We start from the raw sequence: 16411 nt of genomic DNA on the forward strand, positions 1-16411 counted from the left end.
GAGGGGACTGCCATTTCCTACTCCAGGGGATCTTCCCGACCCAGGGCTCAAACCACAGTCTCTTGTGCCTGCATTGGCAGGTGGATTCTTTACCACTAGCGCCAGCTGGGAAGCCCCATGTGTATACGTACAGGTACATGTATACACGTGCACATACGTGTCTTTCTCCTGCTACTCGTGTGACCTGTTGTTTAATAACTGCCTCCTCCTCAGACTCCAAACTGCACAAGGCAGTACTGTATCAAAATCTGTCACTGTCACTTCCTCATCTTAAATTGTTCAATAAATGAATAATAATGGCTACAAGAATGTGCCAGGCAAGAGGCTCAATATGCTCTCCCTAGTCTTCACAAAATGCCATAAGGGATGGAATATGAGCCCCACCTTATAGGTGAGGAAACCAAAACTACAGAGGGCCACGGGGAGCAGGTAAGATTGGATTCCAAAGCCAAGGGGCCACTGTGAGCTGTTGCCTCTGTGCTCTACCCTCTGGGGCTCTCTCCCACTGCCACATGCGGGGCCCCTGTCCACTGCTGCTCAGCTCTTAGCACACCCAGGAAGGGAGGAGACAGACAGACAAATGCCCAACAGCAACCAGTCGGTGGACACAGCTGCCCCACTGGCCATGCCCCAGAGGCCCAGGGTTAACAAGCGGCACTGAGGAGAGAATGGGTGCTCTCTGTTAGTAAAGGGGACACGAGCAACATGCAAACAGTGAGCCCCAGCAGGGCCCCGGCACCTACCAGCATAGTGGTAATTTGCTAAAGGATGACATTTTAACCTGACTGGTTTCCGCAACAGCAGCATTTCCAGAGCAGCCTGCAGACCCACGGGAGAGAAAAGGTGAGAGTCATTCATGGGGCTGTGCATCCTCGGAAGACCAACTATCCCACAAGGAAGATGAGCCAGCATGGCAGGGCCCGAGGTGGGGGTGCTGGAAGGGAAACAAGGGGAGACTCCCCTATTTGGGGTCCTCCTTCCAGTCAGCACCCAACAGGACTCATCATTCTAATATCTCCCCTGCTCATGCCTGCAGCCAGCTAGTCATGTTACAGAAACACAGACGGCAGCCCAAACGCCACTCCTTCCTTGGTGAGGGCCCCGCCGTCAGATACTGTGGGGCCTCCTATGAATGGAGGCTGAGTCTCTGGGAAAGGGTTCTGAGGAAATGAGTGGGTGACTTGGAACTGTTTTTTCAGAAAAAAAAATTACATGTTTCATTATAACTGAACACAAACAGCTGTATTAGTAATAACTGTACTGCACATTGTCCTTCCAGGGAGCCTCACAAAATAACCTATTCAAATCTTCCTCCTTCAGCCTTGTTGGGGTTCTTTAAAAATGGCACAAATGGAGTTGAGTAGTGGATGGTTTAGGGGCAGAGCAAGGTCTGGAATCTTGCTACTCCAAGCGCGGTCCATGGGCCAGCAGCCTGAGCATCCTCTGGGAGCAGGTTACAAATGTAGGCCCTTGGACCCCAACCTCCTGAACTGCTGCATTTTAACAAGCCTCTCCAGGGGATTCATGTGCATGTTAGAAGTTTGAGAAGCAGAGCTCTGCAGCACTGATCTTAAAAGGTCAAGGGGAGTTTTCCAGTGTTCTAGAGAATCTCTGAAGGGTATCAATAATCTTGTGAGAAGGTAGTACTGGGACATTTGTTTGCTTATGCATTTTCATAAACTTACAAAACAGGAGGCTGGCTCTGGTGTAAGAATCATGTATTTACTGAAGGGAAAGCTGAGGCTAGTGATGTAGTGCTCCAGCCAGGGGTCCCGGTTGAGCAGGCAAATGATCAGCTCTGATTCTGGGAGAAGAGTCCCAACATCCTGGCCTGGGTCTGCCAGAGAACTGTGTCAAAAGTGGAAGAATGACACCAGATGGTGTGCAGCAAACATCTCTCTTTGGTTAGGGCAGCAAACAGTTCTATGGACATCAAACTCTGATTTCCATGGTAGGGAAGAATGAAGAGCAGAGAATGACAAGCTTTTTTAGGCCAAGTCTTATTTCAGGAAGGCCTTCTACCTCCACCGTTGCAGACCTGTTTCCTGATGTGAATTACAAGACCGCTGAAAAGAAATTCTAGTTTCCCAAGACAGACGTTCAAATCATTATCACTGAGGAACAGATGTGTATACAGAAGTCCAACTGGAGGTTTTCTTGCAGGCTTTCAAATTCTGACCTATTCACTGAGATAAGGAATATGGGAGGGCACACTGACTGGTCATCATCTTATGAGTTGGTTACATGGGACGTGAGACAACACAGGAACTTGGGGAAATGCTTTTCAGAATTTCCACATGAAGAGTATGAACTGGGAAGCCTCCTTTTCATGGTTCCTTACCATCACATCACCTTTGGCCTCGAAGAGAGAGTGCAAAGCAAATTCAGAATTGGTCCCTCCACCTGGCAACGCACTTGAACAGCATAAATTCAGGAGATTCTCCACTGTTGGGAACAAAGATAGGGCACTGCATCAGAGAGAGCTCAGTGTCACCAGAAAGACACACTGATCCTAGAGCCAGAGGCCCCCAGGAGAAATCCAGCCCTTCCTGCCCAGTTCTTCCCAGGCTGTCAATACCTCTTTGCTGGAGGTCGTGGTTTTCCAGCTCTGGCCAGGGCTTCCATACTAGTGTGGCCCTGTGTGTGTCCTGGGCCAGGGCAGAGACATCCTGGAGTTCTGGGATCTCCGCTTGGAATCGCAAGCCAATGTTGATGCGTCTTTAAATCACAAGAAGAAAAACAACAGTGTGGTCTTCAATTTGAAACCAAAGGTAACTGTCAGGGACTTGAAAACGAAGGAAAACAGCTCCTTCTGCAAGAAGAATGCAGGGGCATTTCCTCACAGTGTGATCTGAAGATTCCAGGCATGACTTTTTCACTGGGATAAAGAACAGCTTGAAGATTGGGGAGAGATGCCACGGGAAGCAAGGGAGAAGCCTGGCTGGGGATTCTTAGCTCCCTAGAGCTGGGGAGGGGCTTCCCTTGTGGTTCAGCAAGTAAAGAATCCACCTGCAGTGCAGGAGACCTGGGTTCGATCCCTGGGTTGGGAAGATCCCCTGGAGAAGGGAAAGGCTACACACTCCAGTATTCTGCCCTGGAGAATTCCATGGACTATTCAGTCTATGGGGTCACAAAGAGTCGGACACCACTGAGCGACTTTCATAGCTGGGAGAGGGAGGGTGCTAATGCCAAGGGGACAGATGCCCAGAGCATGGCCAAAGGTACCACTTGACCCAAAGGAACAAAGTCCTTATTTTTATCCTTTCAGGCCATTTTCACATAAATGATCCCATCTGAACCTCACAAAGGCCTGTGAGGTAAGCAAAGCAGTGATAAGTATTCCTACTTAACAGATGAGTTAACTTAACTCTACAAAGGTTAACTTTATCAAGATCAAATAACAAAATGGTGCTGGAACCAAGTTTCCTGATTCCTGACTCAAATCTACTCACCACTCTACCATCTGGCTTCTTTTGCATTTATCCATGAAGAGAAAAAAAAAAAAATTTTTTTTTTCAATTATATCCCCCAACTCAAGTATTCAACAAGCCCATTTGGAGGCCCAGCCAAAAATCTTAGGGAGGGGGTAAAGGAGCAGGGTGGTGGGTGAAGCCTCCTAGGGAGCTAGGTACCCTGAGAGAGATGTCACTGGGGACATGAAGGCCTGTGGCCCCCAACCAAACTGGCTCATGGAGCTGGAGATAGGGACACTAAGGTTCTCCAAATACGAGGCTCCACATTTTTAATGCCTTCAGTCTGTAGAAAGGGCCTTGAAATACTGGAAATTATAGGGTAACCATCACACTTGAGAAATACCACGATCCTACAATTTCCACAACTTCTTGCCCAGTGGCCACTCGGCCCCCAGAAGTACTAGCTATACTTCTTAAAGCTCCTTCTCCCTTTTCTAGGTTGAGGCTTCTGTTCTAAAGAATAATTGGCTCTTCCTTACGGTTCGACATCAACGGTCTGCTCTCCAGGCCCCGGGGTGACCGTCAGGTTGCTGCCATCGATGCTGTCTGAAGCACAAAAACCAGAGGTCACTGGTTAGCAGAGAAGATACTAAAGAAACTAAACTAAACAAGCAGTTACCTGAACAGTCATGGTAGGGTCCCTCTCCTACCCAAACCATGCAGGAGTTACCCCAGCAGTCTCTGAGGAGCTGGAGTGTGGAGCAACGTGGCTTAGGGTTTCCCTATTTCTTAACACCTGGCTTCCCTGGTGGCTAATAGGGTAAAGAATCTGCCTGCAACGCAGGAGGCCTGGGTTCAATCCCTGGGTTGGAAGATCCTCTGGAGAAGGGAATGGATACCCACTCGAGTATTCTTGCCTGGAGAACCTCGTGGACAGAAGAGCCTGGCAGACCACAGTCTATGGGGTCAGGACAGAGTCAGACATAACTGAAGCAACTTAGCACACACACACACACGCACTTCTCAGAGTAAGGAGAGGCCAGCTATCTCTCCGGTCTACTACTCTTTTTTCATTCTTTTTTTTTTTTTTTGGCCTGCACTGTGCATCTTTCAGGATCCCAGTTCCTGGGCCAGGAGTCACACTTGGGCCCTTGGCAAGTGAAAGCCCCGGGAGTCCCAACCAATGGACCGCCAGGGAATTCCCCTGTTAAGCTTTCTTGTTCTATGACATTCCTCTTGCTCTAGAAAGAGATCCTGCTACAGGCCTTGATCTTTACACCGCGTGCTAAAACGTGGAGGTGTGGTCTTGCAGCTAATCCTATTTGTACGTGTACTTAGTACATTTACTTTGGGTGTCTTAACACGATTCTCCACGGCGCACTTCGACTGTTTTTTCTTTTTTTTCCCTCCCTCATCCCCGAGAAACCCTAATGAGCTTTATGCGTTGGTCTCCGCGGCTAGACTGTGATTCCCTTGAGGGTAAGTATTCTAAGAATTCCTAGCACGCAGCACACGGCCTGAGCCATCTCAAAGGTCTGTGGGCCACCTCAAAGGTCTGCGAGGTGAGTGAGACCAGGACAGAACGGGAGGCTTCTCAGGGCAGCACCCACAGCCAGGGTGCCCCCGCCACCCCCCGGCCCCCGGGGTGGCGGCGGCGGGGTCGGGGGGCGACTCACTGGAGCGGCAGAGCAGCACGCGCGGCGTGGGCGTCAGGGGCGTGAGGGGCAGCTGCGGGTGGGCGCCGGGGCCGTGGCCGGCGATGAGCACGTTGCTGAAGAGCCCCGAGCCCTGGCGCACCGGGCTGAGCATGGGCGGGGGCGTGTAGGGGGGCAGCTCGTGGGCGGGGTCCAGGAGCAGGTGGTCGCCCAGCACCCGCGGGGAGCGCAGCTGGCTCTGGTAGAGGGTGGCGCCCGAGTGCGAGGCGGCGAGGTTGGGCGTGTAGGAGGGCGGTGGCGGGATGAAGAGCGGCTCGGGCCGGTGCCGGAACTTCTTCTTCTCCGCGGGCGCGCTTCTGAGGGCGTCCTCGGCTTTAGCCGCGCCTGGCTGGTGCTTCTTGGGAATTTCCTACGACGGGAAGAACGGTCCGATTCAGATCCTGGGGCTCTTCCCTCAGGCCCTTGCCACAGGTTGAGGGGAGGGGGCAATCTGCGTTCTAACGGGAACACGCCCCCCCTCCCCCGCCCCGGGCTGACCCCAGCGTCCCCTGCCTTGAGAAACAAACGGTCACAGCCATCTCCGGCAAGGCGAGATCTGGTGGCTTGGTTAAGGGAGCCGACTTTGGTTTGGGAGGAAATCCCTCATGTCTGGAGACGGATTGGGGGTGGGTGGGTGTAGGAACAGTGGGTGGGCAAGAAAGAATAAATTCACATTCTTTACTGCTTATCACCACATTCCCATCTGCTGAGTGGACTCCAGCTGAGTGGGCCCTTTAATTCCCCACGGGCTCCCCAGGGACGGACCTCGGGGACAGATAACACATGTTCTAAGAAGGGGACAGAATCGTCTATTCAGGGAAGCTGGCAGAGGCTGTGGGGCAGGAAGACGGGGCGGGGGAGGGGACGGTCCGGCCTCAGCCAAAGCTCCCAGGGCCAGTGACCCGCACACTGGGCTCTCCCTTGGAGGTAACTGTCAGGGTGGAGGAGGGCCAGCTGGGATCTCCGAGGCGCCCCCTCTCATGTGCTCTCCTAGAAGTGGACCCGCTGACCCTTCCCCCTCACCGCCCTTCACTCCTGCTCCCAGCACTGGTGGCTCTCTGTGGCAAACCCTTCTCCTAGGTTGGTTTCCTGTCAGCGGGTTTAGTTTATTTTATTCCAGCAGAACCAAGCATCTTCTGGAAGGAAGATTTGCCACAAGGAAACAGATATACTAATAAGTAAACATATGCATGGAAGGAGATAAAGCAGGGCATGCCAAAGCCAAACATAAACAGACTTGGTGTGTGCCAGCATCAGCTCAGAAAACCCAGAGCTGGGTGAGGCCGGATTGACAGTGCTGCAGTTGTAGGGCAGGGGTCGGTGGCGGGTGCAGAGGAGATACCTGCAGGGAAGTTCTGGGCAGTCTGTGGTCCCCTCCCAGGCCCTGCAGGCCAGTGCCTGTCACAGCTGTGGTCCCTGACAATCCTGGTATCCACCTTGGTGCCTCAGTAGGAGGCAGCAGGGGGTGATGGGAAGGGTTTCCATGGTCATGTGACCTGCCCCAGTCACCCCTCAGCTCTGGGCTTCTCTCCCTCTAACAAACCCCGCTGAAGGCAGTTCTGCTGCCTTCAGCACTTCAGGCTGCCCCTCCCTGTCTCCCCCTCAGTTTCTGGGGTGCCATCCCAGCACCTAGCAGGGGAGTTTAGGGAAGCAGAGAGGTGGGGAAAGAAGGGGCAGAGGAACTCACCCCCGGGGGGCCCTCCTGAGGCCACAGAGCCCCAACCTGCTTTCTTTCCCCACCAGAGGGCTCCTCGCTGCCTGAGCCTCAGATGCAGAGGGGGCTGAGGAATGGGGAAAGGATGCCCGTGCCCCGCAACTAGGGGAGCAATCCTGGTGCTTTACACCCAGTTCCTGGGTGACTGATGAGGTCAGCTTGACTCTGCATGTCTTCAACACTGCACCAGAATCCAGACCTCTGACCACAGACAGGGCCAGAGGTCCCTTTGGGGCTCTCTCTCCTTGAGACTCTGGTTCAGTGACAACAGCTCTGAACTGGAACTTTCCAATCCTCCAGGCAAGGTTCTGAGACTGTGGGCCAGGGAAGGCCCCCAGAAGGTCAGACCTGGATTATCACCTGGGAGGAAGTATATACAGAGTTCCAGCCAAGCAGGGCCAAGCGCTGAGAGGTTTTAAAAGCTCCTCAGAAAGGTGACAGCCACTGAGGAAGCCCACTCCCTTCCCCCTGAGGTCACAGGAGAAACCATGGTTCTGAGAAGCGAACGGTCTCAGCTGTCTGCACCCCAACTGACTAGGAGCACAGTGGGGATTAAAATCCAGGACTCCTCCCTGAACATTTTCATCTCTTAATACAGTAAGTGTCAGGACCTTGCTCACATGCACTCAGTCCTACTTCATGCTTCCACTTCAGCTTATCTCCTCACAGTATCTTTCTCACCCTTGCCACAAAACCGAGTTCATCTCTGCCTTCAAAACTGTCTGGAACTCTCCTCATGATGGTCTTCTAACACCAAAGGTCCCTTGCCTCGTCTTAGTCCCTAACGACCTTAGCTCTCGGGGTATATTCCCCACCAGCCCCACGCAGGGCAGTGCTGCCTTGGTGTCTCTGTCTTGAATTGAGGCAGACCTGCTGCCTGGGGCTCTGACCCCTGTGTCACTAGGAACCTGACTTTCTCCAGCTTCAGGCTGAAAGTTTCCAAAGGATAGAAACAGTGTCTCTCCCAGCAAATCAGGCACGTCCTGGGCAAAGAGGAGGTCTGGCGGTGTGGTTTCATCTCTCTCCCTGTTGCTGGCCCCCAGGACCTGCCAGCTGATGGGAATCCTTACCTCCAGAGGTTCTCCATCTGTCTTTTTCCTCTTCTGAGCCTTGATATTATGTAGAGAACCAAAAAGGCTCTTTCTGGACTTTTCTAGTTCTCTTAATTATTCTCCCTGTCCTTCTCCTGGCCCAGCCCCACCTTTATGCCTCCTGGCATCCCAGTGGCCACTTATTCTGTGAGAATAGGTACGACCCAGGACAGCACTTTGTGGGGAGGGGACAAGTCTGATGTAATGAACCACAGGGGTTCCAGACTCCAGGGAGGTTGGGGGCAGGGTAGGGAGGGAAGGAAGAGGAGAAGGAAGGAGACAGAGAGAGATCTCTGTCCCAGAGCCAGGCTAAGCTGCTTGGGTGAAGCACTTAGAAGCTGAGAAAGAGAAGGGCAGTAAGAAACACGAATCTCTTTGCTTTCTTGAGATTGGGGGTGGGTATCTCAGTGGAATTACTTTGGGAACCTCAATGAATCAGGTCCTCTGAGAGTATTTATTTATGCAGAGGTGATATTGAAAATATTAAGCATCTGCTAAGGCTGACCATCAGCATGGATGCCTGGAGGACCCGCCGTGCCAGGGGGTTTCATCTCTGGTGGATGGATTTGGGGAGGTCTGGGGATCCTGGGGGAGGGACCAGGGAGGGTCTTTGTGATCCGGAACAGTACTTCCATATTTTAATCACTGTGATCATCAGCTGAGTTATCACCTCTGTTTTTAATGCAGGAACATCTTCAGGTCTCACAGAATCTAATCTGGAACATGAACCTGGTAGAGTACTAGGATATACTGGGTAGCAGGTAGTTGGGCGCAGATGGGAATTCCCAGGGTGGCCACAGGGGCTCAGCCCCAAGGAGCCATGCCACGTCTGAGCTCTGGCTGGTGGCCTGGGCAGATCTGTCCCCATCTCCAAGAAAGCAAAGGGATGTCCCCACCTCAGGCAGGTGGGGTGGAGCTGCAACTCACAGCAGGCGGGTTGGGGGCAGCCCCGTGGGGCGAGTGTGGGGGAGAGAGGGTCATCCTCACGAGCACGGGCATCTCGTCGTCCGACATCGAGCTGGCTGGCTTGTCTCTGGCCGAGGGGGCGGCAGCGACGCTGTTGGCGAAGCCCTGAGAGCTGGGCTTGGGCGGGAGAAGCTTGACAGGGACAGACACGGGCATGACCATAGGCGTGAGGCTTTCCGCCTCGGGAGGGAGCTGAGGTGGCGGCGGCGGAGGCGGCAGTGGCGGCTGGGGCTGAGGCGGAGGCGCCGGGGCCTTCTCTCCTTCCTCCTACACAGACAATAAAGGCTTTGATCCTGGGCTCAGAGCAGCTCCCACAGTGGGGCATGCAACTTCGCTCTTCCTGCACCGTTCCTGGACATCACACGTGGGTGACAGAGAACCGCCTCAGGGTGGCTTCCTTCCCGCCACCCTGAGTCCCTCGGCTCCAGTGATGCCCGTGGGCAGTGGACAAGGCACTCTTATTTTCTACATTTAAAAAATCCTGACCACTTGTATATTCAAACAGACAGTGAAGAAAAATTTTTGTGTGGTTGTCATTGCTTTTAACGAAAAGGATCTGGACTTAGAATCAGGCCAAAAAAAAAAAAAGAAGGAAAAACCCCACATAAGCTCTCATGTAGGACCTTTTAATTCTTTGGGCTGCAGTTGACTCATCTGTCAAATGGAAGACCAAGATCTTTTAACTGGCACCGTCAAGAGACGGAGTGACCTGGATCACATCAAAGTTTTTGGCGAACAGTGAATTAATCTCATAGACTTAAATTAAGATGCACAATATTCAAAGAATCAAGAAAATTCTTTTGAGTTTTAACCTAACTCTAAAACTGCGTGGCTAGTTCACCACAAGCATATCCTGCCTGGATAATCCCGAGGGTATTTAAAGGTCTTTAGATGCTAGAGTCTAACACTGGTGCCCCAGTGAATAGAAAATGCAGCTGGGAGCCTGGTGGTCACACTAGCTCTCCCTGGCCACTGACTACTGATCTGGAAGGCATAAGGGACCCTGGTCTTGAGTGCTTCATGCAGCAGAAGTTAAAAATAATATTGCATCTCTATGTTTTCTTTGTTATCTTCTCCAGGGCGCGGAGAGGCTGGGATCCCCTAAAAGGATTTCTACCACCTCAGTTCTGGATTTTTGTTCATGGTGCCAGTGGAAGTGAGGACTGTGTGACCTGGCTGGCTCCCAGCGTCAAAACTTGAGCACTTTCGTTAGGGAAGGACTACGCCTCTCTAGGTCCCCCAGGTGGGGCTCATATTACTCCATCTGACGGCAGCAAAGCGAAGCAAGCAGCACATGGCCAGGGAAGGACGGGGCTGGATTCCTGCTCACCTGTTTGAGGCTGGGGGAGGCCCTCATCCCCCCATGGGACCGCATGTGGCCATTCAGGGCGGGCAGGCTCTTGAACTCCTTCAGGCAGATGGAGCATGTCAGCTTGTTCTTGGCATCAAACTGCTCCCCAAACACTCCTTTGGGTTGGCCGCTGCTCAAGGGTAGGGCCAAGAGGAGAGGACACGCACATCAACGAAGGGAAACAATGACTCATCACAAGGCCACATACCCCACGATGAACCCATTTCATTCACCCAGAGCTCCCAACGGCCATGGCCCCTCACCAATTCCCTTTGCAGAACTGAGCCCAATTTGCAGATGGAAAATGGAGGCTCAAAAGTAGGAAAGGGTATGCTTAAGATCATGCAAAAGATGAACCAAACATCTTTCTTCATTCCAGGCCTTCACGTGCTGTCTTCTTCCCCCACCTTTGGCTTACGACCCTTCTAGAAGCAGGGTGCTTGGTTCCTCCTCTTCTAGAAGCCTTCCCTTAGAGATATGAGTCTCAGTCCTCTGATAAGTCTTCAGATTACACGCCTTAAGTTTGTCAGGTTCTGGCTAAGTCTTTAATGATTTACCAGACCCACGAGGGGAGAAAGCAAGACTGTACTGTTTCACTATGGCATCCTCAAAGCTTAGTTCTATGTCTGGCACATAGTAGGTACTCAACAAACACTCACCGAATGGATAAGAGGGCAGAACATGGGCTTTGGAGTCTATGACAGCACCTCTACTTTCTCGATGTGTAAACTTAAGCTCTCTGAGACTCGGCTTTCTCATTTGTAAAATAATAATAACAGTTAACAGTGGTTGAGTGCTTACTACATGCCAGGAACATGGTAATCATACCCACCCTCACTGAATTACTTTTATTAGACATGATATGGAATAATAGTAAGTGGCTCAACCACAACAGCTGCTATTATTGTTCTTATACATTTCTTTGAGGAACTGACTTTGAATTTGGAAATGAATCATGAGACCATCCAGGAAAACCTCCCAGTCTCCCCGCATGCCAACAAACCTCCATGCATCCATCCTACCTTGACTCAGGAGACCCTGGCTGGGCTCGGCCATCAGGTAGGTGCATCTAATTTTGAGCAATGCAGGACACCAGAAGAAAGAAGAAGAAAAAGAAAAACATGTTTCTGACAGGAGGGGTCTTTGAGCAGCGGGAACACCAGGGCCTGCCCTTCTAGGATTCTTCCCTCTCTCTGCTTCATGCTGACCAGGCTCATAGCTACTCATGCCCTTGCCCTTCCACACCTGAAACTTCCAGTCTTCTTTCCCCCGATGCTCCTGGGCTTGGGGCCACACCCCTGAGGATGCCCCGCCAGCCACAAGCCCACTGGGACTCAGTCCCTCACCTCCTTTTCCTGTTCTCCCTGTCCACCCCTCTGTGCATGGACAGACTCCATTCCCAAGAGAGACACAGAATGGAGAGCTGGATGATACAGCCTCACACAAGACCTCCTGCTGGAATTCTTTTTAGCCTGGGCCATGTCATCTTACTCTTGCATTCACAAAGGCTCTCAGTTACTACTGGCCTGAGTCCTAAACAAAACAGGGTCAGAGGGAGTTATCTCTGGCCTTCAGCCTTCATTGGAGCCCTCTCTTCATTTACCCTGGTCTTATTCAAGGTACCCTCCTCCCTTGAATCTGTTGTCACTTGAGTGTAGCACTTGGAACACACCAAAACATGAATGGTGCCCAGCACACAGTAGGCAATTTTATGATCAAATCGATTTGGGAAACAATTAAGAGTTAATACCTGTCACCCACAGGCTGAATCTGATCTGCAGACATGGTCTGCTTGGCTGGACTGTTTTTAAAAACCCTGACTGTGGATATCATTAGTTGGGGCATCGGCCCTCCAGTCCACAAAATCCATACCAGGCCATTCTGCTTATTGACTTTACCTGCCTGGATCCTGTGGGCAGCTAAGGTTTTTCACCTCTGCAACTACATGAGATATCCCCTCATATTGATTTCTCCCAAGAACCCACTCCCCTCCCCCGAGCAATGTCCGCTAAACATTCTATGGAACTCCTATTCTGAGCAATAGACTTTGAGAAATGCTGTCATAATACGGTCTCCCTCCCCAGAAGGGAACAATTTCACAGGAAGTCCCCTAAGGATACAGACCTAAGGGGGACAAGACCACCCCCACTGTGTGGTCCCTGGGCACCTGATGAGGCCTTGACCATGACATGCATCATTTGGGACCTGATATATATTTTGGCCGCCTCTTTAGTGAGATTATAAGCTCTACGGGCAAAAGACTGAGTCACAACTGATTCTGTATTCCACAGTGTCTGGTTAACGTTTGTGGAACAAAGAAAAGAACGAAAGTGTTGGAGGGGTTTGGAGGATGGGACTAGGCACTGCACTGGACTCAGCTCTGGCTGACACACGCGCACCCTGAGATCCCGGGATGAACGTCCACTCTGAGGATACCTGGGGCCACACGGCACTGGGAGACAGCTGCTGGTGCTGAGACCCCATGTTGTTGAGGTGGATGCTGCCAGGGGACAGGAGCGGCCGGTGCGGGAGGGCACTGCTGGCCCGGTTCAGGTCGGAGCTGGCCGTGTCTCCCATTCCTGTATCTGGAGGCCCCAGGTCCCCGTGGGAGCTCAGCATGGCCTGGGCCTGCCTGTCGCCTGGATAAGTCTTGGGCTGACTGTCCTCAGGCTGCTGGTGCTGAGGCAGGTGGCTCTGCTGGTACACGGAGTGGCCGTAGGGCTGCTGGGGCTCCTGGTAGTAGTACTGGGGCATGGAGCCCAGCTGAATCAGCTGGACTGCGTGCGCCTGCTCCGGGGTGTATTGGTGGGGGTCCCTGTGATAAGAAGGGGGCTGCAGGTGCATCTGGGGCTGCTGCGGCTCTGGCAAAGGCTGTATCATGGGTGGGGATTGGTAATACTGAGGTATCTGCATTGAACCCTGCCGTGGCTGCGGCTGCGGCTGGGGCTGCGGCGGGCGAATCTGCTGTTGTGGCGGCGGCTGCATTTCTTGCATGGACACCCGCTGCTGCCCGGAGTGTGGCTGTTGCTGTGGCGGGTAATACTGATGTGGCTGCAGCTGCTGCATGTGCTGGGATAGCATCTGGGGGGCCTGCAGCGACTGTCCTCCCTGCACCGGCATTTGGGCCAGCGGTTGCTGGTAGTCGTAATACATGTGCCCTTGGCTTGGGTGCTGCCCAACCTGGAGAGCCGGTTTGGATAGCCCACTAGTGAAACCAGGGTGAGGCTGCTGGGACGCCTGCTGGTAGCGGGATGGGAGAGCCGGTGCTGGGGCCTCCATGGGCTTCTGGGACAGCAACTGGCGGAGGGCGCTGTCGGGCGCTCCGTCCATCACCGCTGACTGGGTGTGCAGCACCTGGGCCATATTGTTGACCTGAATTCGCAGGTTTTGGTTGGCAAACACCTGGGTGAAAGAGTCTAGCTTGTGCAGGACACCACTGGTGAGCTTCTGGGTCCGGATCTCGCTGGCCTGCGAGTAGGTGTACTGGTAGCCATCGGTGGGCTCCGCCTGGGCTGGTGCCCCCCACATCATGTTCGAGTTGGTCAGGTTGCCACGTAGCTGGATGTGGTTTCCAGGCCCTGCATGGCCTCCCCACCCTCCCTGCCTCGAGGTATCCACTTGGCCAAGGTTTTTGGAGCCAACAGCCAAGCCTAGACCATCCCGAGTGTCTTGAGGGAAGTGGGGGGAGATGGGTGATGCCTGAGGGGCATCCATTCCAGCCCCGGGCACTGTATTCCCATAGTTGTGGTTCAGCCCGCCGTGGACGCCAAGTGGTGGCTGTTGGTAGAAAAGGTTCTCACCACCGTGGGCCACATGATTGGTCTTGTATAGCTGCTGGTCCCCCATGGTGCCTGCCCTGGTTGTGAACGTCCAGCCACAAAACCATACAAAAAGGTCAATGACACAAACCCGAAAGGACTGAAACCCTGAGAAGCAGAGAGAAAGCGTCCACACTACTCCACGGCTGACATGTCCGTGACCGTGGCTGCAGCCAGGTGTTCCTGTTGGCCTCTACCACGCATGTGCAGAGCGAGGGGTTTTACATCCTCACCCGGGCTAAGGGACGGACCAAATGCCACCGTGGTGAAGAGATGCTGCTCACACCTGCAAGACAAGTTGCAAAGGACAGGAAAGGACTTACTTGACTGTTTTGCAATGAGCAACTGTATCTACCACGACTCATTAGAGAAATAAACACAAAACGGGAGCCTGGATTAAAAATAGCCCGTTTCATACATGCCACACCTTTACACTGATTCTGCAGATCTTGACCCTCACATAAGATGTGAACTCTCTTACTTTCAAGCTATTGCTCAACGGCTCATTAGTTCATCGATTCGTTAATTCATTGTTTTGCTCACTGATTAATTCATCCGTTCTTCTGGGACCCTGCTATCGAAAGCCCAGCACTACTGTAGGGCCTAAAAGGATATGAAGAAGTTTAAGATACTCATAAATCAATTCATCTAGTAAACAAATACTTATTAGACAAAGACATTTACTAAGTGGAAGACACAATGCTTAAGCGAATGATTAAGACATGGGCCAGATCTTGAGGAGCTCACAGTTGGAAAAAGGAGTTGGTCACATGAATAACTACAGTACAAGGATGAAAGAGACACATGTACAGAAAGGGGAAAATAACAGATATGGAATTCATAGGCTGGAGGGTATATTTCTAGCAGAAGAACAGTTTCAAAGAAGAGCAGTGCACATCAGTACACAGCTACTTGATCCTTTGGTATCCTTGCTCAAAGAAACATCTGTGCACAGTGCTGATCACCTGGCCAGAAGTCTATGATGGGCCTGGACTCAATAAATAAATAAATAAATATATATATAGGTAAACAAATAGGCGGAGCCAATCAAGTTCCCTCTCTTAGAAACATGAACTAGGTGATCTCCCTGGTGGTCCAGTGGTTAAGAATCTGCCTGCCAGTGCAGGGGACACGAGTTCGATCCCTGATCCAGGAAGATCCCACAGGCCACAGAGCAACTGGGCCCCTGCGCCACAACTACTGAGCCCACACTCAGAACACTGAAAGTGAGACTCTCTAATAAATACGTAGTAAATCTTATTTGTTAGGCTAGGTGGTTTCCAATTCTTGTTTTTCATTAGGAAGGCCCAGTAGAATTAAAATACAATTGTCAGTGATAGATCGCTATGTGATTATTGGTACATAACTCAGAAGCAGATCAAGAACACTGAGCTGACACCACTTTAATAAAACTCGTATTTTTTTATCTATTAGTTTATACAAATGAGGGTTTTCAGTGTTTACATCTATATAAATGAAAAATGGGAATATAATAGATGCTGGTCTGTGTCTCATATCTCATGCAACAAATGGTATTCTTCCATGGACAGATTAAAAAACAAAAAACAGAAGAAATAACCCAGCACCAGCAAGAGTCTACCTCTGGATCTGGGTGACAACTGCATGGGGGTGGTGTGCTTCCTCTGTGATACCCTGAGTTGCACACTCGCACTTCATCACATACGTGTATGCTGTGCGTCAATAAAAAAATGACTTAGCTAAAGCATGGAAACAACCTAACTGTTCATCAAGAGGTGAATGGATAAAGAAGACGTGGTACACACATCACACACACACACACACACACACACACAGATATAAAGGAATACTACTCACCCATAGAAAAGAACAAACTAATGCCATTTGCAGCAACATGGATGCAACTCTAGACTGTCATACTGAGTGAAATAAGTCAGAAGGAGAAAGACAAAAATCATATCATATCATGTATAAGTGGAATCTAAAATACAGCACCAATGAACCTAGCTACAGAAAAGAAACAGACTCACAGACACAGAGCTCCGACTTCGGGTTGCCAAGGGAGGAGGGTGGGAGAGCGATGAACTGGGAGTTTGGGGCTGGTAGATGTAAACTATTGCATTGAGAACGGATAAACAACAAGGTCCTACTGTTTAGCGCAGGGAACTAAATCCAGTCTCCTGGGATAAATCATGATGGAAGAGAATATTTTAAAAAGAATGTGTAAAACCGAGCCACTGTGCTGTACGGCAGAGATTGGCACAACACTGTAAATTAATTATACTTCAAACAAAACAACCCCCCAACCCCCCCGCAAACAAAAAAGTATTTACATGAAAAACAATTAAAAATTAAAAAGTCTCCAGCATCACTATCTTAGGTATA

The 16411-nt window shown here is 51.3% G+C and overlaps 1 protein-coding gene across 4 annotated transcripts in view; it reads right to left on the reverse strand.

Annotated features, from left to right (window-relative positions):
* Positions 1 to 14075, reverse strand: part of TRERF1 (transcriptional regulating factor 1) — a 37226-nt gene extending 23151 nt beyond the window's left edge. For 2 of the 4 annotated variants that reach the window (XM_068960874.1, XM_068960873.1), the window contains exons 1-9: positions 12666 to 14075; positions 11252 to 11298; positions 10209 to 10359; positions 8900 to 9145; positions 5090 to 5477; positions 3953 to 4019; positions 2579 to 2718; positions 2342 to 2445; positions 744 to 819 (exon numbers count right to left, since the gene is read on the reverse strand). In XM_068960874.1, the coding sequence (XP_068816975.1) occupies positions 744 to 819; positions 2342 to 2445; positions 2579 to 2718; positions 3953 to 4019; positions 5090 to 5477; positions 8900 to 9145; positions 10209 to 10359; positions 11252 to 11298; positions 12666 to 14075 (2629 nt within the window). Of the gene's footprint in view, positions 1 to 743; positions 820 to 2341; positions 2446 to 2578; positions 2719 to 3952; positions 4020 to 5089; positions 5478 to 8839; positions 9146 to 10208; positions 10360 to 11251; positions 11299 to 12665 lie in introns of all 4 variants that reach the window. The other 2 variants (XM_068960872.1, XM_068960875.1) reach the window with 2 other exon arrangements.
* Positions 14076 to 16411: the final 2336 nt, after the last annotated feature.

The sequence above is a fragment of the Capricornis sumatraensis genome, chromosome 22 (genome assembly GCF_032405125.1).
Source record: "Capricornis sumatraensis isolate serow.1 chromosome 22, serow.2, whole genome shotgun sequence".
Classification (NCBI taxonomy): Eukaryota; Metazoa; Chordata; class Mammalia; order Artiodactyla; family Bovidae; genus Capricornis; species Capricornis sumatraensis.